The sequence below is a fragment of the Stenella coeruleoalba genome, assembly GCF_951394435.1.
Source record: "Stenella coeruleoalba genome assembly, chromosome: 12".
NCBI classification, from domain to species: domain Eukaryota; kingdom Metazoa; phylum Chordata; class Mammalia; order Artiodactyla; family Delphinidae; genus Stenella; species Stenella coeruleoalba.
This window is the reverse complement of record NC_137158.1, coordinates 52,341,231-52,368,417: the sequence shown is the minus strand read 5'-3', so window position 1 is coordinate 52,368,417 and position 27,187 is coordinate 52,341,231. Positions and strand designations below refer to the sequence as shown.

The 27,187-nt window shown below is 33.7% G+C and overlaps 1 protein-coding gene across 1 annotated transcript in view; it reads left to right on the top strand.

Annotated features, from left to right (window-relative positions):
- Nucleotides 1-27,187, top strand: part of TRDN (triadin) — a 372,178-nt gene that overhangs the window by 327,669 nt on the left and 17,322 nt on the right. Inside the window, exons 27-36 of the mRNA XM_079939170.1 lie at nucleotides 882-908; nucleotides 1,294-1,326; nucleotides 3,050-3,097; nucleotides 6,389-6,433; nucleotides 8,129-8,149; nucleotides 10,240-10,266; nucleotides 11,005-11,043; nucleotides 11,659-11,694; nucleotides 12,429-12,473; nucleotides 15,230-15,253. Of these exons, the coding sequence (XP_079795296.1) occupies nucleotides 882-908; nucleotides 1,294-1,326; nucleotides 3,050-3,097; nucleotides 6,389-6,433; nucleotides 8,129-8,149; nucleotides 10,240-10,266; nucleotides 11,005-11,043; nucleotides 11,659-11,694; nucleotides 12,429-12,473; nucleotides 15,230-15,253 (345 nt within the window). The remainder of the gene's footprint in view (nucleotides 1-881; nucleotides 909-1,293; nucleotides 1,327-3,049; nucleotides 3,098-6,388; nucleotides 6,434-8,128; nucleotides 8,150-10,239; nucleotides 10,267-11,004; nucleotides 11,044-11,658; nucleotides 11,695-12,428; nucleotides 12,474-15,229; nucleotides 15,254-27,187) is intronic.

Genomic DNA, 27,187 nt, shown 5'->3' with positions numbered 1-27,187 from the left:
ATGGATGCTATTTCTTCATTATAAAAAATTATGTAGGGCTTCCCTGGTGGCGCAGTGGTTGAGAGTCTGCCTGCCAATGCAGGGGTCACGGGTTCGTGCCCCGGTCCGGGAGGATCCCACATGCCGCGGAGCGGCTGGGCCCGTGAGCCATGGCCGCTGAGCCTGCGCGTTCGGAGCCTGTGCTCCGCGGCAGGAGAGGCCACAACGGTGAGAGGCCTGCGTACCGAGAAAAAAAAAAAAATTATGTAGCAGGATTCTTAAATAAAAACAAATTCAAGAATCCAAGTCTAGGGCTTCCCTGGTGGCGCAGTGGTTGAGAGTCCGCCTGCCGATGCGGGGGACGCGGGTTCATGCCCCGGTCCGGGAAGATCCCACATGCCGCGGAGTGGCTGGGTCCGTGAGCCATGGCCGCTGAGCCTGCGCGTCCGGAGCCTGTGCTCCGCAACGGGAGGGGCCCCAGCACTGAGAGGCCCGCGTACCGCAAAAAAAAATTTAAAAAAGAATCCAAGTCTACATGTATATACAATACTATCTTATTCCTTTAATTCTTACCAGAGCTTACCTGACAACTGATCATAAGCTTGAGTCTAGTTTTTCTTGTAAATAATGTATCTTTTTAATGTATCAAGGCTTAAAAATGCCTAACTACTATCTTATTATTTATTTTCCCGAGTACATTTATTTGCTGCAGATGAGTATGTGTTACCAGATATGAACACTTTGCATTTTACCTCTTTTTTTTTTAATCAGAAACCCAATACCATTTAAAACTTCTATTTAGGCCTAGTAATATTTAAAACTTTCATTTATTATTATTAAATACTACAATTTTGCAGGTGATTTAATTGAAATTTTTATAATTATGAATGTTTATTTTCTAGCTTCATCCGAAAAAGCTCAAATACACAGTATGTATCTTAATTTTATCTATAAAGTTGATACAGAATTTTTACAAAAAACTTAAATATCTTTAATAATACATATTTGCAATCTATACCTCAGTATTTATACTTTATTACAGCCTATGCTTTGGAAATTATAGGTGCTTAAATGTAAATAAGAATTCTTTGTATATTGTTTTCACGCAACCAAAACCTTTAAGTTTTTTATTTAAACTACATGAAATGACATGAAAATTAAGGAACAGTTTTTCTCCATGGACACATTTGTTAAAATCTGTCAGTTTTTTTCTACTAAACAAATCACTGGACCACAGTCACAGCGAAAATTCGCCATCTGTTAATTTATAAAGCTTCTAAATATCTGAAAAGATTTTCTTTTTATTATTTTCAGAACAAGAAAAGACTGTTTCTCATGGTAAACCAGGTATTTTGCAGGTGTTATTTGTACAGTAGTATCAAATTGTCTCTCAATGTTCTAGTTTTAACAGGATGATGAGCTTAGAGTCAAATCTAAAGTTATTAGGGATGGTTAATAGTTCATGCTGAGAACTTGACCTGCCAGATATAACTACATAGCTCGTGATCCCTTCCCATCAGACTTAGCTTAGCACAAAGACCATCTTTGCCAGCATTCAGATGAATGGTCTCTATATTTCGTTTTGTTTTGTTCTGTTTGGGGCAAGACATCACTAGAAAACTTATAATTCAGAATGGCTCATTCAAACATCATCTTGAATTCCAAAAATCCCAAGAAAAGGAAATCAATATTTCCTCCTGCTTCCCTTCATCCTTCCTTCTTTCCTTCCTCTTCTTATTCTTGGTACTACATTTTGTAGAAAGTAGAGGTAAGCCAATGGGCTTTGCCCATAAGGAGAAATAGAGAAATTACCAAGACTAGCTTAATAATTAGTTTTTATTTAAGAATAGAAACTTTATTTAAATTTTAATTTAAACCAATTAAATATGAATTTAAATTTGAAGTTGTGTCAAGCCTCAGTTATTCTGTAGAATATTGTCCTTTATTGTTTCCCTGATGTTGTGAATATAGTTAGGCCAGAATCTTTACAAAGGTAAAAGCATACTTTCTTTAAACGTATCTTAGGAAACTTTTTGCTTATATTTTTAAAATTTTACTTTATACAATCTGTTTTCAATGGGTTTGAGTCAGTTTGATTTTACTTGTTTACGCTTTAAAGAATATGAGACACCAACAACAGAAACCATAGAAATAAATAAAGCGGAAGCAGACTATGGGGAGGTGAGAAAAGCAGTCTGTATAGACATAAGCAAAACTTTAGAAACAACTTTTAGAACCTCCTGATATAATGAATAGTAAACCCCGTTACTTTCTTTTCTGTGCTAAATAGCAACCATTTTTGAGGTGAGATACTGAGAGAAGGAGAGAATTTAGTCTCTGAGTGTATAACAAAGGCATTGCCCTCTAGCCACATCTTTCTTTTATTTCAGTGATCACATTCATACTCTAAATTCTGTTTCCCAGTGAAACTTTCTAATCAGGATATTTGACTAACTGATTCATTCTCACTGCTGAGTACTTGAAAAGTTTAATTTTATATAGAATCATTTTACTAATCCCTCTGCTTTGACACAAATCTATTTGACTATGTCTACAAAAACATACAGCACAGAAGACATCCCATAAACGCACCACCGTTGCCCTTCCCCAGCTTTGCAACATAAAAACTTGGGTTCCCAGGCTAATCCTGGGTTCTCAGGGAGGTATCTTGCTCAAGAAAGATAAAAAATTGTTTCTTCCTATTCTTATTCAATAATGAAAAGGGAATACATGTTTTATGTGTACTTCAGTGTAGATAAATACACTGAAATACAGTGAAGGCAAAGGATAGAATATACTTTGGTTAGGGGTTAGGGGACCATTTGACTTAGGAAAACCTTTATGGCAAGAAAGCTGCAAAGGACATATGCAGCTGGACAAATTTTTTTTTTGCTTCCATCCAATTTGAATAAAAGATACCACTTGCTGTTTTATTGGGAAAACAGCTAAGTGTGTCTCAGTATTGGTGTTATTTCAAAGAAAATACAAAATATCAAGGTTGAAATGTGTCACTGTTTTGTACTGATACATTTAAAATTTCCACTTGTGTTAATATTTTTTCTTATCACAGATGAAAAAGTTATCAAGCAGGCAAAAGTTATCACAATAGAAAAAACAGGTAAATGAGCTATTTTAGATTTTTCTTCTATGTATCTGTTCTATGTTATGTTGGCACACACCCACATGTGCACAAACACAGACACACACATCTTTACTGAAGTATGTGCACTCTTAGTGCCATAAATTCTAAGATTCTTGATTCTTGTAAATAACTAAAAGTTATACTCAATCAAAAGTAACAGTGGAAAACTAGAGTGACATACTTTAGTTTTTTAAGTGTGATTGACCTAAGCTTACAGATAATTCACAAGGAAATTTATGTCATGCATTGATTATCATGTACTATTTTTAGGTGTTTAATCTCATTTTCAAAACACATTTCCTCAAATTTTAAAATCACAGAAATTTGAAACCGTCTGCTGTTCATGTATAGATGGAATAATTTCCATTCACGAGAGCTCCGCAGAGACTTATATGATTGTGTAACTTTTAAAAATCTGCCTTGAAGAATGATCAATAGAACATATAATATCAAAGCAAAAATATCAAAGCATCATTTCATGTGAGAAAAAAAAAAAGGAGTGTATACACTCTTGAAATTCTGAAGTTCTTTCCTAAAACGATGAACAAAATTAAGTCTCCATCTCAACTGACATCTTGAAACACTGTATCTCCTCCCTTCGATCCCAAGATGGAAATCCTACCTACCTCCGCCATGAATGGAGTCCCATTTCTTACTAAAAATAATTCCAAAGGAAAAGGCCTGTGAAATAATTTCTTTCTTTTAACTGAGATAGTCATGATAATCGGGATTTGAATACAGTTCTCAGAGGAAAATATAATAGATTTCAGGAGATAACTAATTATTTATAGAAATTATAGACTGTATTTCATGAGAAAGAAACCCTATTTTCACATTACCCCATACAACCATTGTACTCTATTCCAGTCATTGCCTTAGCTCATAATTTTAGTTAACATTCCTCTAATTTTCACCCTAAAGTGTTAAGCATCTCACTTAGTTATATGGGTATTTGAAGATTATGAAGAAACTAGCCCAATGTATTTGTGTCCTAAATATATAGATTGTTTCAAATTTTACATAAAATTTTGTGCATCTTAGTTTTTCAATAAGCAGTGTGTTTAATGTATTTGCTGACAGTGAAATAATAGTGTTCAGAGAGAATGGATTAATCTTAAGATAAGATGAGAACTTAAAATGAAGAAGGAATAAATACAAATGCTAAAGAGTTATTTTTTCCCATGGTTTGTATTCATCATATGTCATTTGCTTTCTTTCATTCTCCACAGTCAAACCCAAACCAACAAGTAAGAGACGAAAATAAAATCTGGAAAGTATTGCTTGGCCATTTTAACTTTAACAATTTGCTCGGTTTTTTTCCCCAATTGTTATTTTTAGCATTGCCCAAGGCTAAAGTACCTCTATAGGTGATAAATTAACGTTATTGCTGCAGCTTTGATTTAACATCTTTATCTTTCACTACTAATTAATAATTCAGTATAATTATACAGAAGAAATCTTTGGACGTTGTATCACTATTATTAATACTAAAAGAATGAGTCCATACAGGCTATAAAATAACACTAAGAAGTTAGGGTAAATGGGCAATCTTTTAAACATACATAATGAATAACAAAGGAAAATGAAATGATATACAATTTTTGGTGTTATGAACCACATACTGTTTTTAATCTGTTTCCTATAAGCAGCATTAATTATATGGTAGTTTTTGGTATTAATGTTATTCATAATTTTATGAATTATAAATGTTTGCCATTTGTTTATTAAAATCATGGAATTTCCTCAAGAGTATAGATTTTAAAGGTTGTCCATTTTATTGGTCAGGAGTCATACAGATGTTACTGGTGTAGAGTTTAAAAGGTGACTATTGGGCTCAGAAAAGTGTGAATATTTGCCCATTGTCACAGGTAGTAAGTATGTCCAAAATTGTGTCAAAATTATGATATTGGTTCATACATATATGTGTGAAACAGAGGCTTGGATGAAGATATGAGTGGCTTTTGTCAAATATTCTCTGGTTCATGTATGAAAAATGAATTGACAAGGTCCAAAGATGAATTTGGTGAGACCAGTTAGGAGGTCATATTAGTGATTCAGGAGATACGGCAAAATATAAGGAGCCCAAAAAGAACATAATCACCTCCCAGAACCTACTGCATGTATTTTGAATATATATTTTATATTATTTTTACTTTAATTTATTATACTTTTGCAGTGTTATTATGACAGTTTAATAACTTGAATATTGGCTTCTTTTATTGTGCATGCTTATTTACCACTAAAATTTATACAACTTAAGTTCATGGAAGTTCATTCTTGAATGCTATCAATCCCTAATTTACAAATATCCAATTAAACCTTATGACAACATAGGTCCCACATCTCCCCACTTACTTCATTGTTGATGCAAGATGATGGGGAGGAAATAGTAGTGATTTCAGAGAATCTCCAAATTCAGGATGAGGGAAGGAAAGGACAGGTAAACCAGAACAGTTCAGGAGGACTAAACCTGGAAGTGATTAGTAAGAACTAACACTTGGCAGTGATCTGCTATATTTCCAAATCTTCTCAATTCCATTCAAAATATCCTACCCTACATAGCTTTATTTGAAATTCCACTTTTGGTGAAAGAGAGAGATCTAAAATGTACTTTAATTCAAATATTTTTCAAAGGGCTGAGAAGAATATCAATTCTACATTTTGATTACAGCTGTCATGTCCTTGATTTACTTGAGATTCATCTGTGAGAGTTCTAACTGAACCTGAAAAGAGAGGGTGTTCCAGAAAAATGAAAATACAAAGTGTTGCACTTTCTGGAATAAGGCAAGTCTAGGTTACATTTTCAACAAGAAACCAATGACTAGCACCAAATTGCTTCTGACCAGCACCAAATTGCTTCTGATGTGGCAAGAAAGGAAGTAGGAGTCAGAGAGGTAAAAAGGGAGCTTGTAAAATGCCAAAGGCAAATGTCATCTGGTTTGAAATACCCTCAAAGAATGATTCAACCTTCAGCAAAGAAAGAAAAATCCTCTTATTATTATTCTCCTTTTTGTCATATTCTATCTTCTTCTTACACCACATGGCCCTAAGAGGGCTAGCGCCTTCGAAGTATCTTACAGGATGTCCTGAGAATGAACCTGACCTTGTTTATGATGTGTTTCTATGGCAATATGTTTTCTGTATTCCAAGTTACATGCAAATGACTTTGGAGGCATGCTGAGGATCACCTGCAAATATGTAAATACTAAATTGCTTGCTATGCAAACAATCTACAGAGTGTCAGTTAATTTTGATTTCTCTCTCTAGAAAAAACTGAACATCAAGAAAAAGAATCTCCATCTATAAAAACAGGTGTTTTTGCCTTTCTGGTTTATATTCTGTCCTAATTCACTATTTTTATTAAATTTGAAAATTAAAGCAAAACATATAAATACCTTTCATTTTATTTCTTCGTAATGTTTAGTCTTGTGGTTTTGTGGTAGAATCTAGTTTATCTAATATAAGGCTAAATATTATAACCAATATATATGGATTGCTAAGCATTCTATTATAATACAGCAGTATTAACAAAATAGTATTTGCCTTCATGGTTCATAAGACCCTTCCAAAATATTCAGTATTTCACTGATGTCAATATTAATATCATTTATCATACTGGTAATGTTGACTCACTGTTTATATACTGTAAAATAGCCTATCAAATTGCACATATAATATTTCACTGAAAACTAATCATGAATTTCAACTTGGTTTAATTGCTTAAAATAGAAGTTATCCCATTCTATAATAGCTTAATACTTTTACAACTATTATTCAATTTAAAAAATATATAATACTTGACATGGTTCAACACTAAGGCATATAGGAGGCTAACTGTGAAAATATCCCTCCCTCTCATCTTTTTTCCTATTCTACCAATTCTCATTCCCAAAATATCCAAAAATGTCTGATAGGTAATCATTGTTATTTTTTAATGTCTCCTTCTAGCAATATATGTAAAAGACATATACACATATGTATATACAAATTATATATATTCCCACTTTTTTTACACAAATCATGACATACTATAAATAGCTTTGTCCCTAGGTTTTTCTATTTAAGAATGTATTTTTGAAGATTTTTTTATATCAGTACATAAAGCATTTCTTCATTAATAGTATTCTATTGTATAGTTGTATACAGTTTACTTAACTAGTTTCTGATTGACCTATGTTTAAGTTATCTAACAAGCTTTCTTTAATGATATACAATAAAAAATATACCTACCTGTCTAGTTTTGTAAATTTATCTTTGGGGTAAAATTAGTAAATTTTTTTAGTGCAATGATACATTCAATGTAATTTTTATAGACATCCCTAATTCTTTAAAAAATTATATTAATTTGTATTCCCACCATTAATGAATTAGTTGACCTAATTTTAGATGATTCAAATTCTTCGCAATCATGATGAAATGTTGTCTAGTTTTTTTATGAATATTTACGTGTAAAACTGCATAACTAATGCTTTTAGTTAATAATTTCAGAAGACAAGGTATTTTGGAGGAAAAAATCATGTATTTAGATAGTATAGCTTTGTGTTTTTCACCCACCATTCACTTATCTTTCCTGAGATTTTATAAAGTCAGCTTCTTTATTCAAAATACTGGATTGGAAGAGTTTAAATAGTTGATATTAATATGTATTCTGAAAAGACATGGCAGAATATACCTTTTATGCCATTCAGAAACAGTAAGGAGTTCAGATTTATCCTGAGCATTCATTTTTCATAAAATGAAATATGAGGCTTTACAGGGATAAGAAGAGACCAAGAAGACCCTATACTTTCAAGCTTTACAACTTCTTTGAGGAATTCATTGCAATATGACTTAAAAATTACTCAAAATGCATTGCCTACTGCTCATTTTAATATAAGTTTAGTCTTTTCCTATTTTAAGTCAAACAAACAGAATTAGGAAATATAAAGGGCTGGTATTTTAGCTATAGCTAGAAAATGATCACTGACTTTTTCCTTTCTTTTCTCTCTTTTCTTCTTTACTTTTTAGACAAACCAAAACCAACTCCACGTAAGTGTACTATTCTAAAATTTTAAGAATTTTCTATTTAATTAATTTTAATTTTATAGTTTCTTTAAATTGTACATGCAGTAAAAATTAGTATGGTATTTCGTTAATGCAATAGATATTACACCATTACCTATATAAATGATTCTTACTGACAAAGAATATTTGTGTGTATTGTATTCATTAATCCTTGAACATGTATTTATTGAGTGCCTATTAGACACATTACTCTATACCAGGGTATGTGAAGAAATGCCTAAAATGACTTGTGTTGTCATTATCTGTGTAATTAACAGAGTTACCATAACTAATACCTGTGCAAAAAAAAAAAAAAAAAGGTGGTTGCATCTCTCTTTTATGTACTGTCAGTTTTTTGTTAGGGGTTATTGAGTAAACACAGTGTGGAGATTCCTCTTATTGTCACTGCTGGGTTAAAAAAACGTTCAGAAGGGCTTCCCTGGTGGCGCAGTGGTTGAGAGTCCGCCTGCTGATGCGGGGGACACGGGTTCGTGCCCCGGTCCGGGAAGATCCCATATGCCGCGTAGCGGCTGGGCCCGTGAGCCATGGCCGCTGAGCCTGCGCTCCGCAACAGGAGAGGCCACAACAGTGAGAGGCCCACGTATTGCAAAAAAACAAAAAAAAACAAAAAAGTTCAGAACACAGAATACTTGTCTTCAATTATTTAATCTTAACACATTAGCTTTTTATTTTCATATTTTTTCAAAAGCTGAAGGTGAGTTGTTTTAGTATTTCAGAATCACTGTTTTATTTTGGCATTTCAAATGGTAGTAAGAATGCAACAATTTATGAAATTTTTGAAAATTTATGAAATTTTATGCAATTTCATAAAAATGAAACTGTTTATTTAGTACTATTAAATTAAGACCCAGACATTATCCTGGGGGGAAATATTTGCATATCAATCGAGAGTGTATCTAGAAGTTATGCCTAAAGTTTTTCTTTGGGTTGGCAAAAATCTCTAGTATATTTAGTTTGTGTAATTGCTACTAATATGAAGGGTATTAAAAAATTAAGGGCTGAAAGTCAAAACTAGAATACTAATTTGAAATATCAGCATAATTATTGGCAAATACTGTTTAGTTTATGAAACATTATTTTACATCTTCATTTTTATAAAATGTTTTAACTAGTTTTCCTTGAACTTTGAAAATAGCTTCCAAAAAAGTTATATTAGACTGATAATTAAATGTATCGGTTTTATAGAAAATATTATCATTTGAACTGATTTGTGAGGAAAGCTATATTTTTTAAAGCCTGCCATGTTATATTTTTAAAAATAATTGTTCTATGAATTTACTAAAAGAGCAAAATGAAGGGTTGGTTCTACATTATCATAGGCTAAGACAAATAACATTTTTATGTTTTGTCTCACTACTCTGACTGTAGTCATCATGAGTTGAGTTTACTTCTGTGATATTTTAAAATCTCATCTCTCAACACCACCCATTGCACTCAATACATCTTATACATGAAGTTGCTTTATAAATATTTAATAAATGCATGCATGCACATGTGCAGATCGTGTTAAAAATTTATGTAATGGAGGGGCTTCCCTGGTGGCGCAGTGGTTGAGAGTCCGCCTGCCGAGGCAGGGGACAGGGGTTCGTGCCCTGGTCCGGGAAGATCCCACATGCCGCGAAGCGGCTGGGCCCGTGAGCCATGGCTGCTGAGCCTGCGCGTCTGGAGCCTGTGCTTCGCAACGGGAGAGGCCACAACAGTGAGAGGCCCGCATACTGCCAAAAAAAAAAAAAAAAATTATGTAATGGAGATTTATAATTGTAATTGAGAAAACCACCCAAAGATCTTCAAATTGATTCTTTCTACCATATATGAATCGACTGTTTAAGATTAATTTGTAGAGTGGTTCTATTTCCAGAATAGATTCCAGTTAGTTTTCAGAAATATTAGTTACCAGTATGTCTATTTGCCATTTTGTGTATGTGTTTGTTGTCATTATTATTGGAATTTAATAGGAAATACATGCAGATGAAGTTCAGTTGTCCGCTACTGAAAAACAAAACTATTCTTTCCTTTTATTTTTCTTCCTTTTTTCTATTTTTTTTTTTCTAAAGAGGAAACATCAGAAGTAACAGCATCAGGTAAATATTTACTTTCCAAGAGGAGGTAACATAGATTTGTGGGAACAGTATTTAAATTTGAGTCTCTGTCTGGCTGTGTAACATTTGGGAAAATACCTTAACAGCTCAGATTCCCAGTTTTCTCATCTATTAGACCAGGCATAATGACTTCCCAAAAGACTTGTTATAAGTATTAAATGAAATAACATATATAACATTCCCACTACATATGTTGTTGTCATCATTAAATATTGGTTTCCTTCTTACTCTTGTCTGATAAATATAGTTGAAGAAAAGCATCAACCAAAACTCTGTTTTAAAAAGTATGTGTCCACATTTTGCCCAGAGATATATTGTGATTCTTACATTTTTTTTACTCAACAGTTTATTTACCGAGCATCCATAGCACCGATCAAATTCCCATTTCCTACAGATAACAATAAAAAGTTTAGAGTTTTTTCTGTTACTCATTTAAACTTATTAATAAATGCATGGCTTCCTCTAGCTTTACTTCAAAGCATGTAAAAAACAAAAACAAAAGGAGGGGGCTCTGCCTTACAAAGCCAAGTAACCAAGGGTAACAAAAATACGTATGTTCTCACACATGGGAGGGAGACTTTCTCTTCACATCTTGAAAAAGTAGAGCCTTGACCCCCTTTCACTTATGGGATTAAATTTCAACTCCAAATATTTACTCCAAGATTGAGTAAGAAAATTATGTTTTATAAACCAATGGTTTCTTGTTATTTTACCCTCTAGTGAAGAAGAAAATTGAAAAATCTGAAAAGGAAAGTAAAGGTAAAGACGTCTTAAGACATGTATATCAAATTAGTGACAAAAACACAGGAATTGGGCTTCCCTGGTGGCACAGTGGTTGAGAGTCCGCCTGCCGAGGCAGGGGACACGGGTTCGTGCCCTGGTCCGGGAAGATCCCACATGCCGCGGAGCGGCTGGGCCCGTGAGCCATGGCCGCTGAGCCTGAGCGTCCGGAGCCTGTGCTCCGCAACGGGAGAGGCCACAACAGTGAGAGGCCTGCGGCGTACCAAAATAAAACACAACAAAAACAAAACAAAACACAGGAATTCAAAAATATGTAATTACACAAATTATACTACTTAAAAGCAATTCATGAAAATACGGATGCTGATTTTAAAGCATGTGTCAGAATCGCAGCTCATTTTGGTGTTACCCATGCAACGGGTGTATGAATTGCATTATTATTTGATATCTAAAGGGAACAGAAATTCAGATCTAAAAGCAAACTCCACCTATTATTGCTAAACTAGCACCATAAAGTTCTTTTCATATAACTCCTGAATTGTAAATATTGACTACAAAATATGTAATTCCAAACCTTAGGAAAACTTATGAATAAATATGTATATGATTCTAATTACCATTTTATCTCTATAGAAAAAGCAGAAATGAAACATCTTAAAGAAGAAAAAGGTAATTTTTAAAAGATTGAAAGGCCCTGAAGTCAAAATATTTTGAGTCAAAATTTATTTCAATTTTAAATAAAACTTTTGTTTATGTATGTGATGATTGCTGGTCTGATTAAAAAAAGAAATGTGGTCAATAATCCTGGCTATGTGGTAATGGCAGTGTCAAAGGAGCAGTGGATGGCAGGCCACTCCTTCAGTATGCAGTCATGTGTTGGGTCATTGGTGAGCAGCTAGTTAGAGGCTGCATTGTAAGTTGCTTTTTTTCTTAACATTAGGTTTATTTATTTAGTAAACTACATAATATAATATGATAATCACTGATTTCCATGTAGTTATCTAAAAAACTTGAAAAGGCCTTAATCATCAGAGAAATACTCTATCGAGTCATGAGGAAAGCATTTTTAGCCATACCAAAAAGATTGTTAGCAACAAAAGACGACACTTTTTTTCTGGTTTATACCTAAATTCAGTTAATCGTAATGACCCATTGTCCATGGGCTCTAATTCATTTTAGTACCCTGAAATCACTGATTATGTTATATCTTTGTTTATGCAAACAAAACAGTCATTTATTTTTGTTAGGTGTTAGTAGAAAGGAAATTTTTTTTAAAGCCTCAAGAAAATATTTACAACATTTAAATTATTCTCACGTTGCTAAAGCTTAGAGATGAAGTGAACCAAAATTTTATGAACATCTTTAAAAATTCATATTTTAATTTACATTTTCTTTATATACAGTGCCAACTAGAAAAGAAAGTCTTCAATTACACAATGTGACAAAAGGTAATCTTGAACTTTGTAAAGATTCAAATGCTATGTTGATGGGGAGGTGCCTGAATTATGTTGGTGTTTAATATTAACACTAAATTTTTTTAAAGCAAGGAAGTCTAGCAGGTATACACTACTGCTAACAGCAGAGGAAGTGGACAGGTAGGAAATCTAGCAGAAAGCTTACATTTCAGTGGAAAACTAGGAAATGTGGAGAAATAGAAACTATTAACAACCTAAACCTTCATAAGATATTTGAGTACATACCAGAAGAAAAATCTCTTTTATTGCAAAAGATTTTCACAGCATGACTACAGTCAAGAATGAGAGAGTAGTAAAAAGAGGAAGCCAAGATGCCGAGATTCATTTTATCTATGACTACATAAAATGTAGCTAATATCATGTATATATTTTTATTATTTATATACTGGTCTTTGAAATTAATTCAATGTAGATGCAAAGTGGGTAGTAGAAGGCAGATGCCAGCATGCACATGTCAGGTAGATGTTCTTTACCTAAAATGAAAATGACCTATTTTGGTGATATTATCATAAAACTATAAGAGTACAGCTGAATTATGTAGTCTGGGTCATAAAATTTTAGGCGAATCTAATTAATCCAAAATGTAACAAAACGTAAATGCCTTAAATTTTAAAGTGCTAAATAAACATACCATAATTGAGCAAGAATTTTCATTCATAGTAAATACATAGATCTCTAGTGTGTGTGTGTACCGGGGGTGGGGTGCAGGTGTTGGGGAGGAATCTTGTTTTTCACTGGTTCCCTGTTGTTTCTTACTGTAGTATGTATACTTGCAATGGCAGGGCATATCTAGACACAATTATCAGTAATATTAAGGGGTAACATTTAGAATAAGAGAAATATCAAATTTGTACAAAGATACAGGAACACAATTTTTATATTGGAACTTTCTGCAAAACTTGATACCTTTTAAGATATTTAGCCAGAAGAATGAAAAGAAATGGATTATTTTGAATACCTGTAGCTATATCCTTTCCTATTATTAGCTCAATTTCCTCCTTAGTACAGGACCAATTATCATTCCCAGTTTAAAGCCGAGTTAATGCTAGATGAAGGGAAGTCTAACATCTCAGTGTTTACATAATAGAGACAGGAATTGCCTCCAAGTGGATGTGACATCAAAGACTTAAGCCCATTCAATTACATTTCACTATCCTACCACACTGTGGCAAATATAAGGGAAAGCTTTCTACCAATCAGAGCAGCCCAAAGATAAAATGTACCCCACTTTGTCCCCAAGGAAGTGGTCTATTAGTGCTAAGACTAGAGGGCTGCACAAGGGATTCTAGGGATTTGGACATTGGATGGATACTCCTTTCTTACTCTATTCTGTGAGTCCATTATTTCTAAGATCTTCATATTATGAATACACAGAAGGGAAAAATTGTTACATGTGAAAGCACAAGTCCAACCTAGAGCTGGTTGAGAATACAGGCACATTCTTATTCATTCCTTCACTCAACGAATGGTTCATTGCATCTCAATAAATGTTTATTTTATTCCTTTCTAAGTTCCTGTCTCTTTAGCCAACGCTAGTATTTTTAAAGGAAAAATTATAACATTAGCTTTACTAAAGCATTTTTCTGAATTATTTTGTTTTGCAATTTTATACTTGTGCTGCTGTAATATCACCGAAAACATAAGTATCCCCCCCACAAAAATAAACCTTCCTGTTGGCATTAACCTAACTTTTCTAAATTTGTAATTCTTAGGTTTATATCAGAAACTCTACAAATCTCAAAGTAAAACATGTTATGCAGATTCCTTAAAAATTATATTTTCAAACCTAGCCCTTTAAATGAGACTAATGTTAATGGAATATAGATGTTACCAATCCTCTTTGTTTCAGAAAGTTAGAATGTCTGCTATAGTATTTGGGACAATCATTCCACTTTATATCTTTGTCCTACATTCATACAGTTTAATGGAAAAACATATTTTGAAGAATTATAATCCCTCATTGAAACTAATAAATAAATGATTATGAAAAATTAAGCTGATTTTGCATGTCGCTTTTTAAGATTTATATTTTATAGTCTAATGGGTAGTTATTTGTCTTTATTCATCTGTGAAAGGAAAATAATTCTCAATAATATATTTTATGGAATTTGGAAACTGTAAAGCAAATATTTAGATTAATTACATCATACAAAGCAATTTCACTGGAGTTAGGTGTAATTATAGTTAAACCAAAGCAATTTAAAAAAGATCCTGCTGATTTTAATGAGTGTTTAAAAAGCATAAATATGCTGTGAAACACATAAAAGCAATTAAGTTATTCAAAGATCCATTTTTTTTAACATCTTTATTGGAGTATAATTGCTTTACAATGGTGTGTTAGTTTCTGCTTTATAACAAAGTGAATCAGTTATACATATACATATGTCCCCATATCTCTTCCCTCTTGCGTCTCCCTCCCTCCCATCCTCCCTATCCCACCCCTTCTAGGTGGTCACAAACCACCGAGCTGATCTCCCTGTGCTATGCGGCTGCTTCCCACTAGCTATCTATTTTACGGTTGGTAGTGTGTATATGTCCATGCCTCTCTCTCACTTTGTCACAGCTTACAAAGATCCATGTTATCAGGCAATAGAGTTACATTTCTTCACCAACTCCTGAACAATAAGGAAGAAAGTCTAAAGATATTAGATACATTTATATAGCCTATTGATGTATAATTTCTTTGCATTTTACCTGAGTTAAGCAAGACTTTTTTTCTTTATTTTTAGCAGAAAAACCTGCAAGAGTATCAAGTAAGTACTGCTTGTATTGATGATAAATTCTCTTTGGCACACAGTATGAATTTCAAGCTGAAATTCATGAAATATTTATTTTTTAACGTGTTCAGAAATTGAGTCATTTCATACTAAACCCTCTGACAGGAATTTGATAACTTTTCATCTTATTTATGTTGAAACTCAAAAAACTAAACTACGTTATTTGAAATAACTTGTAGCAGAAATACATGTTCTTGAACCTGAAGATTAAAGTGACTTGCATTCAATACATGTCTTTTCAGTGATTGAGGTAGAATGGAATAAATAATCCTGCTTCTGCCTTAAACCCTCAGTCACTAAAAATTTGCTACAGAGCACATATAGTTGAGCAATAATGTTTCCTTTGCTGTTGTTTTCTAATGCTCATTAGCTTAATTATAATTATATATCTGAGAAGAATACATAGTAAGGAATGGATCTAATCTTGTATATAACATAAAGAGACCAAACTCTCAGAAAATACTCTCTGAAATGCCAATCTGGGTATGGATAGCTCAAATTATACAGGATACAACTATAAATTTCCCTATAAATTCTAAAATTCTGGGAAATAGCAAATTTCCTTCCCATGTTTCTGGATTTAAGAAGACAAATCATTTTAAATCAGTGCTATATAATGTAACGTCATGTGAGCCACATGCATAGTTTTAAATTTTCAAGTAGACACATTTAAAGGGTAAAAAGAAACAGGCGAAAACAATTTTAATAATTTTATTTGTCTATATACAAATATTATTTCACTATGTAATTAATATAGAAGTATATTGATAATTTACATAATTTTAATTGTGCCTTTGAAATTGTGTGTGTATTTTACACTTAAGTCACATTTCAATTTGTACTAGTCACATTTCAATTCCCTATAGCCCAGGTGGTCAGTGGCTACTGCATTGGGCAGAGCAGATCTCAGTGTTTCTTGAGTGCTTCTGCTGTGTTCAACATTTAGTGAGTACTGAGGACAATACAAGGCAATTGGTAAAGGTGGTACTTGCCATATATCTCATTCAAATTTTTTTGACTGCAAGTAATAGAGCCCCACATGGACTTGCTTCAGGCGTTTAAAAAAAGGAAAATAATTACAAGGGTACAGAATTGTCTCACTGATTCAAGAGCAAAGCTTATATTTCATGCTCAGGAAAGCCCTCTGAAACTATCCCACTCCGTACTCTTCCCCTACAGCCAAAGGTAGTCAGGACAGACTTCATATAGGAGGTAACTCCAGGATTTATATTTAAAAATGGTTACGATTGGATAACTGGAAAAAGAGGGTATAAAGAAACTCACTGCTCCTGTGTGTTTCTCCATTACTCTCACGCTACTACCACACTCCTAACACTTCTGACACCATGCAAGTAGGATTGTTTTCACACCAAGTAATTCTCTGTGACACCAGCTAGATGTTCTACAATTCAATTCATGTCTGATACTAACTGGAGTTAGCATATCATAGGTTAAGGACTCAGTCCCATGAGATTACTCCTCAAATTCAGATGCCAGTCAAAAATAGTAGGTCCCCTGGTTATCCACAACTTCTGTCCTACTTGGCTACAAATTAGACTCTCCCATGACATCCCTCCCTTGTATTAAATTATTTGGTAGAACAGATCACAGAACTCAGGGGAAAGCTTACTTAGGTTTACCAGTTTATTATATAATAAAAGATATGATAAAGGATACAAATGAACAGCCTGATGAAGAGATACGCAGGACGACACCTGGAAGGGTCCGAGCACAGGAGCTTCTGTCCCTATGGAGTTGGGGTGCACCATCCTTCTAGCATGTAGATGTCTTCAGCAACTCAGAAGATTCTTGAACCTCGTACTTCTGGGACTTTTATGGAGGCTTCATCACATAGGCATGATGGATCCTTAACTCAATCTCTAGCACTCTCCCCTTCCTGGAGGGTGGGGTGTGAGGCTGAAAATGCCACATTTCTAATCTGGCTTGGTCTTTCTGATGACAAACCCCTATCTAGAGGCCCACCAAGCATTGCCAAATTAGAACAAAAGACTCTCCTGTCACCCAGGAAATTCCAAGGGATTTACGAGCTTTATACCAGGAACTAGGAGCAAAGCCTAATATATATATTTTTCTATTATTTCACAGTGGGCAAACAAGCATAGTATATAGAGGCAATCAAAGGAAGAGTTGGCTGGAGTTGGGGGCTTGTGTTTTTTAAAAATTTTTCTTGAAATATAGTTGATTAACAATGCTGTGTTAGTTTCAGGTGTACAGTAATGTGATTCACTTCAACACATATATATATATATATATATACTTTTTTTTTACATTCTCTTCCATTATATGTTATTTCAAAATATTGAGTAGAGTTCCCTGTGCTATACAGTAGGTCCTTGTTGGTTATCTATTTTATATATAGTAGTGTGTATATTTTAATACCAAACTCCTAATTTATTCCTCCTCCCTCTTTCTCCTTTGGTAACCATAAGTTTGTTTTCTATGTCTGTGAGTCTATTTCTGTTTTGTAAATAAGTTAATTTGTATCCTTTTTTTAGATTCCACATATAAGCAATATCGTATGATATTTGTCTTTCTCTGTCTGGCTTACTTCACTTAGTATGATAATCTCTGGGTTCATCCATGTTGCTGCAGATGGCATTATTTCATTCTTTTTTATGGTTGAGTAATATTCCATTGTGTATATATATATACCACATCTTCTTTATCCATTTTTCTGTCGATGGACCCTTAGGTTTTTTCAGTGTCTTGGCTATTGTAAATAGTGCTGCTATAAACGTTGGAGTGCATGTGTCTTTTTGAATTATGTTTTTCTCCAGATATATGACAAGGAGTAGGATTGCTGGGTCATATGGTAGCTCTATTTTTAGCTTTTTAAGGAACCTCCATACTGTTCTCCATAGTGGCTGTATCAATTTACATTCCTACCAACAGTGTAGGAGGGTTCCCTTTTCTCCACACCCTTTCCATCATTTATTATTTGTAGACTTTTTGATGATGGCCATTCTGACCAGTGTGAGGTAGTTTTGATTTGCATTTCTCTAATGATTAGTGATGTTGAGCATTCTTTCATGTGTTTGTTGGCTATCTGTATATCTTCTTTGGAGAAATGTCTAGTTAGGTCTTCTGCCCATTTTTGGATTGGGTTGTTTGTTTTTTTGATATTGAGCTGCATGAACTGCTTGTAAATTTTGCAGATTAATCCTTTGTCAGTTGCTTCATTAGCAAATATTTTCTCCCATTCTGAGGGTTGTCTTTTCATCTTGTTTATGGTCTCCTTTGCTGTACAAAAACTTTTAAGTTTCATTAGGTCCCATTTGTTTATTTTTGTTTTTATTTCCATTTCTCTAGGAGATGGGTCAAAAAGGAACTTGTGATTTATGTCATAGGGTGTTCTGCGTATGTTTTCCTCTAAGAGTTTTAGAGTGTCTGGTCTTACATTTAAGTCTTTAATCCATTGTGAGTTTATTTTTGTGTATGGTGTTGGGGAGTGTTCTAATTTAATTCTTTTACATGTAGCTGTCCAGTTTTGCCAGCACCACTTATTGAAGGGACTATCTTTTCTCCATTGTATATTCTTGCTTCCTTTGTCATAGATTAATTGACCATTTGTGTGTGGGTTTATTTCTGGGCTTCCTATCTTGTTCCATTGACCTCTATTTCTGTTTTTGTGCTGGTACCATACTGTTTTGATTACTGTATCTTTGTAGTATAGTCTGAAGTCAGGGAGCCTGATTCCTCCAGTTCAGTTTTTCTTTCTTAAGATTGCTTTGGCTTGTGTTAGAAAGTAGTGAAAAGTAAGGACATGTAGGGTGAAACTATGAGGTAGAGAACCTGCAAGCCAAAAAACTTTAGACTTATTGCCACAGAAGGCAGTGGCTTATTTTATATAAAGGAGTGAAATGTGAAGGAATTGTCAGAAAGTCTAATCTCACAAGAATAGTAGTAATAGAAGTAGTAAGAATAAGAGTAGTAACTGAAAAGAGAAAGGTGTGAGGAAGAAAGTATATTGCTTCTTATGGATAATAAGATATAAATGTCCAGGGCATCATGGAATGATACATTTTAATAAGTTGGTTTCTAAGTATATGAAAATTATATTTTTATAGCACATATTTTTTGACATGCCTTTTTAGAGGCAACTATCAAAAACTGCCTCAGGTACTTATTAAATCGAACATACTAAAGATCATTTAAACTAAAGAACCATTGTTCTTTTCCTGAACCTTTTCCAACATTATATAATTTTTCTTTTGTCAGACTTCTTATTTATTTTTCAGTTACTTATTGTCTTTAGCTAAAGGAGGCTCAAGAAATAGTTCCTGCTTTGAGCCTATTGCTTCCTTCCAACCACATTCTCTACTCTAGTGCCTGTATCTCTTGTCTTCTGAACAGGACCAGGTCCTCCACCTCTGATAGGTCATTTTTTCTGCTTTGGTGCTGAATGCACAGAGAATGTAATTCATTACCAGATTTTTTGGTGGGGGTGGGTGAGGTGGTTAATATGTGGGAAAAGACTGATGTAAAAGAGAGGGGCAGTATCTCATTCTGAATTCTCGTGGCTTGCTCTGATTGAGATTCTTGAAACCATCCCATGGGACTGGATTCTCAAATACCTAGAGTTTTATTATAGGGATAAAAAAGAATCAGCAATGCAATAACATTTCTCTATTACATCAGTGAAAATTACATTGCAAAATCAAATTTTTCATGATTCACAGACTATTATGGATTAATCAATGCCTGTTTTTGTAGAATTTACTTTTTCAAAGGATGTAGCTTTTTTATTTCTAAATAGTCATTTAATTTTCATTCTATATTTTTTCTTTGTATATATGGTAAATATATAATGAATAATTACCTTTCCATGGAGTTTGCAGGAAGACATCAAGAGGCATGAGATTGTATTATATTTAAGATCTATTACCTTAAAAATTAAAAGCAAAAGAAATATTCATATTTTTGAATTTTAAACAGTGCAACCATTTCTTATTGATATTAATATTTTAAGTCTTTGGAAAACTTTTTCTTTGAAAAAAAAAACCCTTGTACATCCTAAAACATCATTCCCCAGGAACTTGCCCAAAGGGAATACATGAAATAAAACAAAGAAATGAGAAAATACATTATTAAAAAGCAAATGGTGCCAAGGGAAGGTTTGCACCTAGAAGATTTTCAAGGCTCTTGACGTAGCTGTGACACTGACAATATATTTATCGTAGTGGGTGATGGGGTATCAAGGAAAAAGATTTTATAGGAATCCATAGTTCTTTTGTTCTTAGTATCTAATAGTCAACATTTAAGTAAAGCTAGGTTGGCTTGCCCCTCAAAATGAGTATTTTAAAACGAGTGATGTAGTAAGAACATTTCTTGAGATGATTCTGTGCTGAAATTTAACTTTGACATCTTTTTCTGTAATATTTTTCTCTGATAGTAAATAGTGAGGATTTTACTGTTAGCACCTCACCAAAATTATCTGCATAGACAGGTTTGGATCATTATAAATTCCCTGAGATCTAATTTTGCTATTAAAATAATGAATTTAACTTTTTAAGGCTATACTGATAAATTTAATCTGTTATAGAAATTAATTACTTTTTAATAAAATTTCGAACAAACCCAGCAGAGAACTAGTCAGGATTTCCATGTTTTAGACAACTTCCTTGTAGCTTACATTTGCAATTTGTTTTTTAATACTTTCTAACTTTTAAAATGCTCATTCATTTTTTTTGGTTCTGCATTTTTTTCTTGTATAAATATGGTAAATTAATAAGTAATTTGCATCAATATTAAAGTATGATGGATATTTTAGATATCAAATTCAGCTACCTTGGAAATTTGAAAATTTAAATAAGCACAGGTAAAATTAAAATGTCTATGGATGTAAAGGCTAATAGTCTTTTTCCTAATTTACATGTTTGGTATATCTTAGGTTAAGGACTTCTTTTAAAAGATTATAATTAAACATAACCGAAGTATACCACCTGTCATTAATAAAAGCGTAACCTGGGCTTCCCTGGTGGCGCAGTGGTTGAGAGTTCGCCTGCCGATGGAGGGGTTACGGGTTCGTGCCCCGGTCCGGGAAGATCCCACATGCCGCGGAGCGGCTGGGCCCGTGAGCCATGGCCACTGAGCCTGCGTGTCCAGAGCCTGTGCTTCGCAACGGGAGAGGCCACAACAGTGAGAGGCCCGCGTACCGCAAAAACAAAAAACAACAAAAAAAGTGTAACCTGTTTTTTACTGATTGTATGTCCAAGGAGTGAAACTTTTTAAGAATTTTAGAAAGCCAGAATTTCCTAATAAGCATGTTCTTGCCATTTGAAAGAAGATTTCACTTTTTCAGACAATCATGAAACTATTAATGAGTCAGTGAATTATAAAATGATAACCTAGTGGCAAAAAGAATGAATTCTCTTAAATTCTTAAACACAGGAAGGGTATGCTTTGCTTTATGTTGATATTATCTGTAATTTCCTTTTATAAACAATTAAAATAATGATCTTTTCTAAAGAGATCAAATCCAACCTAAAAGTCCCATAAGAGTTAATTCATGACTAAATCATATTATTTATGTTATCTCAGGCTACTTAAGTTGCTAATAAAAAATAATATGCAATTAACTAATGGTGGCATATCAACACTTTAACTTTCAAATAATTGAATCAATTTTGTTACTACACAACATATGCCAGTCACATTTCTAGCAGTGCATGAGAAAACGTAATAGTCTGATTAAGATGCAGCTGTAGAAAAAGTCTTGAAACATTATTTGCTTAGTTTTAAAAATTAGTTTAAATAGTGTTAATCATGCCAGTTATATATTGAATTGATTTGCCTAATGTTGACCAAAATATTTTCCCCCAAATAAACTAAATTGCAGACACTTAAATTTTAAGACTATTAAATCTCTCCCTGTGGTCTATAAAAATTGTTTGACCATTTTTTTAAAAAGACATCTTCATTGATTTAAATAAATTATTATTTTTATAATTGCCTTTTTCATTGTTTAAGCCAAGAGATTGATTATATACTTAAAAACAGAAAGAGAAAAAAAAGGACCTTCCCATTTCTAAAATAATTCCTCAGGAAATGAAGATTTAACAAGAGAGATGATTATCCTTTTCTGTAATTTAACTTTGCATACAGATTAATGTTAGAATTTGAATTTACTTTTCTCCTCCACAAACTCAAATTGTTCCATGAGTGTTTGTTCTTTAAAAGTATTTTATTATTTGATATTGTACATAAACAAAATAACATATATGTGTATATTTAAAAACTAGACACTAAAAATAATGTGACTCTACCTTTGGACTCTCCCCATCCCATCTCTTGATTCCTGGCAGAGGTAACTAAAACACTGAATTTTGGTGTGTTTTTTTCAATTCTTTTGATTTTTTTTCTTAATTTTATCACCGGTTCATATATATTTCATATTATAAGACATATTCTGAGATTTTTTACTTAATGTTATGCTTCTCAGATTCATCATTGTTTCTGTGTAGTTATAGTTCATTCATTTTCACTGCTGTAGAGTATAGTACTTTGTGAATAAATACATTTTAATCTATTCTACTATTAATGTATATTTGCTTTGATTCTGATTTATTTAAGATTTTTGTGTTCATTTTTAAACATCTTAATATGTATGCTTATTTTATTAGTCTCTACCCTTTCTACACATATGGCAAGCAATAAATTTTCCTTTAAGTGCTACTTCAACAGCATCTCCCAAGCTTGTATATATATAGTATTATCATTCAGTTTTAAGCATTCTTTAATTCCATTGTAATTTTTTAATTATTATATTACATGGAAGTTTTAGAATTTTAAATACTTTAAAATTTCCAAACCTATGGGAATTATAAAGATAATCCTCTTTTAATCAACTTCTAACTTAATTGTGTATTGGTCAGAGAAAATGGTGTATTCTTTGAAATGTGTTGAGCTCTTATCTTATGAACTAATATATTGTCTGCTTTAGTAAATATTCCATATATTATTGAGAATAATGTGCATTTTCTAATAGTTGGAAGCACAATTCTATATCCGTTGAGTCAAGTTTGTGTGTGAAGATACTCTGTATCTTCATTAATTTTTTGAATATTTGAAGTATCAATAGTTGAATAAACTGTATTGAAATCCCCTACTATGATGGAAAGTTATCAGCTTATGCCTATAGTTTTTTCAATTTTTATGTTAAGAACTGTTTTGTAAGTTTTATACTAGTTTAATTATATCTTTCCGGTGAACTGAACATTCATCTTTATATGATAACTTCTGTATTCCTTATAGGGATCTTTTTTTAAGTGTAGTATGTCTGATATTATAATTATTCCAGATTTCTTTTGGTTAGTATTTTATCAGAATTTTTTTTTACATCTTTATTGGAGTATAATTGCTTTACAATGGTGTGTTAGTTTCTGCTTTATAACAAAGTGAATCAGTTATACATATACATATGTTCCCATATCTCTTCCCTCTTGCGTCTCCCTCCCTCCCACCCTCCCTATCCCACCCCTCTAGGTGGTCACAAACCACAAAGCTGATCTCCCTGTGCTATGCGGCTGCTTCCCACTAGCTATCTATTTTACGTTTGGTAGTGTATATATGTCCATGCCACTCTCTCGTTTTGTCACAGCTTACCCTTCCCCCTCTGCATTTCCTCAAGTCCATTCTCTAGTAGGTCTGTGTCTTTATTCCTGTCTTACCCCTAGGTTCTTCATGACATTTTTTTTCTTAAATTCCATATATATGTGTTAGCATACGGTATTTGTCTTTCTCTTTCTGACTTACTTCACTCTGTATGACAGACTCTAGGTCCATCCACCTCATTACAAATAGCTCAATTTCGTTTCTTTTTATGGCTGAGTAATATTCCATTGTATATATGTGCCACATCTTCTTTATCTATTCATCCGATGATGGACACTTAGGTTGTTTCCATCTCCGGGCTATTGTAAACAGAGTTGGCTTCTTTAAATATATTTTCTCTTTGCCTTTTATCTGCTACAGTTTCACTGTAGTTTATTGGAACAAGAGCTTTTTTTTATTGTGAAGTGCTTCCAGGACACAATTTTTTTTTCTTTTACCAATGTGGGGGATTCATAGCCATTATTTCTTCAAATATGGTGTCTTAATTTATTTCCTACTGCTGATTAGGAATCTGTTATGTATGTATATTATTTGTTCTCTCTTAACATCTCTTTCAGATTTTTCATCTCCTTGTGTCTCGATGCCATATTTATTCTGATTAGAATTTAATCAGTTCTAATATATATATTCACTAATTATATCTTGAGCTCTATATTATTTTAACTAATCCAATGAGCTTTTATATGTTATATTTTTATTATAAATTACTTTTCAAATCTTATTTGTTATTTTCACAATCTCCTATTGCTTGTCCTTATAAATTTATATTCTATTTCTTAAAACATTTCATATATATTAAATTTTGAATTAGAAAATCTCAGTATTTGAAGTACTTTGTGATATAAATTTGTTGTTTGTTGCTTTTTTCAGACTGTTACTCATGATGGTCTTTTTGTGTTTGGGACTTTGATTATGAGGTCCTATTTATTTTTCTTTCCCTCATTTTTATCTGACCTTATCTTTCTTTGTCTCTATTGTCCCTGTCCTGCTCAACTTTTATTCCACTCCTAGCAGCTTCTTACCATTTGAGGGGTCCTGCCTTGAAAGTCAACACTGGCTCATCAGTTTCTCAAGGTCATAGGGTACCTGACGGCATCAGCACTCAGACCTCATGGTGAACACTTTATGCTCACCTGCTAATGACTGGGCAAAGTCCCTCCCAGTTTCAACTGATGATCTCAAGTTGTTCTGACTCACTTTTCAGAAAATATCTGTTGGCTCTAGTAGGGTTCCCTATTTTCAGGTATCTCAGAATCCCCATTGTTTCTTCCTGCTTCCTCTTCTGCAAACACTGATACCTGGTGGGTGTTTGACTGGCCAGTTGTCCCCATTCACAAGTACTTTAGGGTTCACTCCATTTTGTAATAAATATTGTCCATGGCCTTTGCTATCTGTTTTTATGGTGGGATTTGGAGGAGATCTGAAAACTGCTGTCTTCTCAGGAGCCCCTGGGACAGTCATATGTTCATCCCACTGTCTCTGACCTAATAAGGGCGCTTAGCCCCTGCACCCCCACTTTGCTCCTTGTACACTTAGTTTTTGTGTTCCAGTTTTAATATAATCACTTGTCCTCAGGATGACTTCACTTTTCGTGTATCAGCAGGGTTTTGTCCCCTTCCTGGAGCAGGAGGGAGGATTCTGTTTGGAGATTCCTTTACTTCCTCTGAATGCAGCACTACAACAAAAGATGTGATTTTGTAGTTGTCGTTATTGTCTACCATAGTATCAGAAGTAATAGTGCCTAAGAGTTTTTTTAATGTCACCCACAAATCTTTTTTGTTTTTTGGTTTTTTTTTGCGGTACACGGGCCTCTCACCGTTGTGGCCCCTCCCACTGCGGAGCACAGGCTCCGGACGCGCAGGCTCAGTGTCCATGGCCCACGGGCCCAGCCGCTCCGCGGCATGTGGGATCCTCCCGGACTGGGGCACGAACCCGCGTCCCCTGCGTCGGCAGGCGGACCCTCAACCACTGCGCCACCAGGGAAGCCCCACAAATCTTGTTTTAACCAAGGTTCATGCCTTACTTTTCTAAATTAAAAAGTAAAATATCTGATAGCCTCGTTCCAAACAGCTGTATAAAATTAAATTTGTTATTAAAACTTTAGACAATCTTAATCATAGAATCCTCAATTTAATCTTCTTTCAAACCAAACCATCCTCATCCTCAGTTAATACATAAAGACACAAACCTTTGAAAAAGGAAAACATGCCTTCTTGTGGTATATATATGAAAACTTAATTCAGGATAAAATGATTGACTCCCTTTTTTATTGGAGGCCCCTTGGTGAAATGGAATCTTATTGGATATCACTTGCTGCAATGGAATGTTGATGGATACTAACATCAGTGTAGTTTTTGTTAAAAACAAATTAGCAATGAATACATGGTAGAATTACGAAAGTCCTCACAGGGTAGTGGCTGATAACAGGGAAACTGATTTCAGATGGACTGGGTTCCCATCATGACTTAAAAGCTTGGGTAAATTGCTTAACATCTTTGTGCTTAGTAGTCTTATTTTTTTCAATGTGAATAGTGATAATAAAATTACCTAATTGAAATTTGGGGAAGATGAAGTAAGATAAAAAAGAGTGCATAAGTGACTGGTGCATAGTAAGTGATCATTAATTGCTATCTGTGAGGATGATGATGATAATGATGAAAATAGGTTACTTCCCTTGTTAGAGATAGGCTTTGCTTATAAGATTTTGTGTCAAAATGGATGAAACAATGAGATAAAATAATAATTTAAAAATCTCACTTATTTTGGGGTGAACTTAAAACAATCCTACTTTTTTAGAAAATGGGTGCTTAAATTCATGGAGATTTTGTTCCAGGAGAAAAAATAATGGCGCACTTACTTTTGGCCGAAGCCTTCTAAATAGGCACTAGCTGCAGTGCTCATCCCCTGTGATCACACCTTCTAGATCCCAGAGAAAGTCTGTGTATAAGGCATAGTTGGTGAAATGTTTGTCACTGTCCATTATTAGTCTTCGGGTACCAGCAATGTGGCCACGTTCATTTACTGGTGATGGTAAGTTGTTCTGACATTACCCTCAAAACAGTTGTGTCTTATCCCTAGAGTGACGGGACAGACACTCAGAAAGGATTGCATACTTCATTGAATACCCTTGGCTTCACTGTGTGCAAAAGTCCAAATGTGAATTGTTTCTGCATACTTTATTACTCCCTGCGGGCAATTCCAAGAATCTGTGGAGATTGCTCAGTGTAGCAGTTAATTTTCTTTAAAACTCATGATCATTTTAAATAATAGAATGTA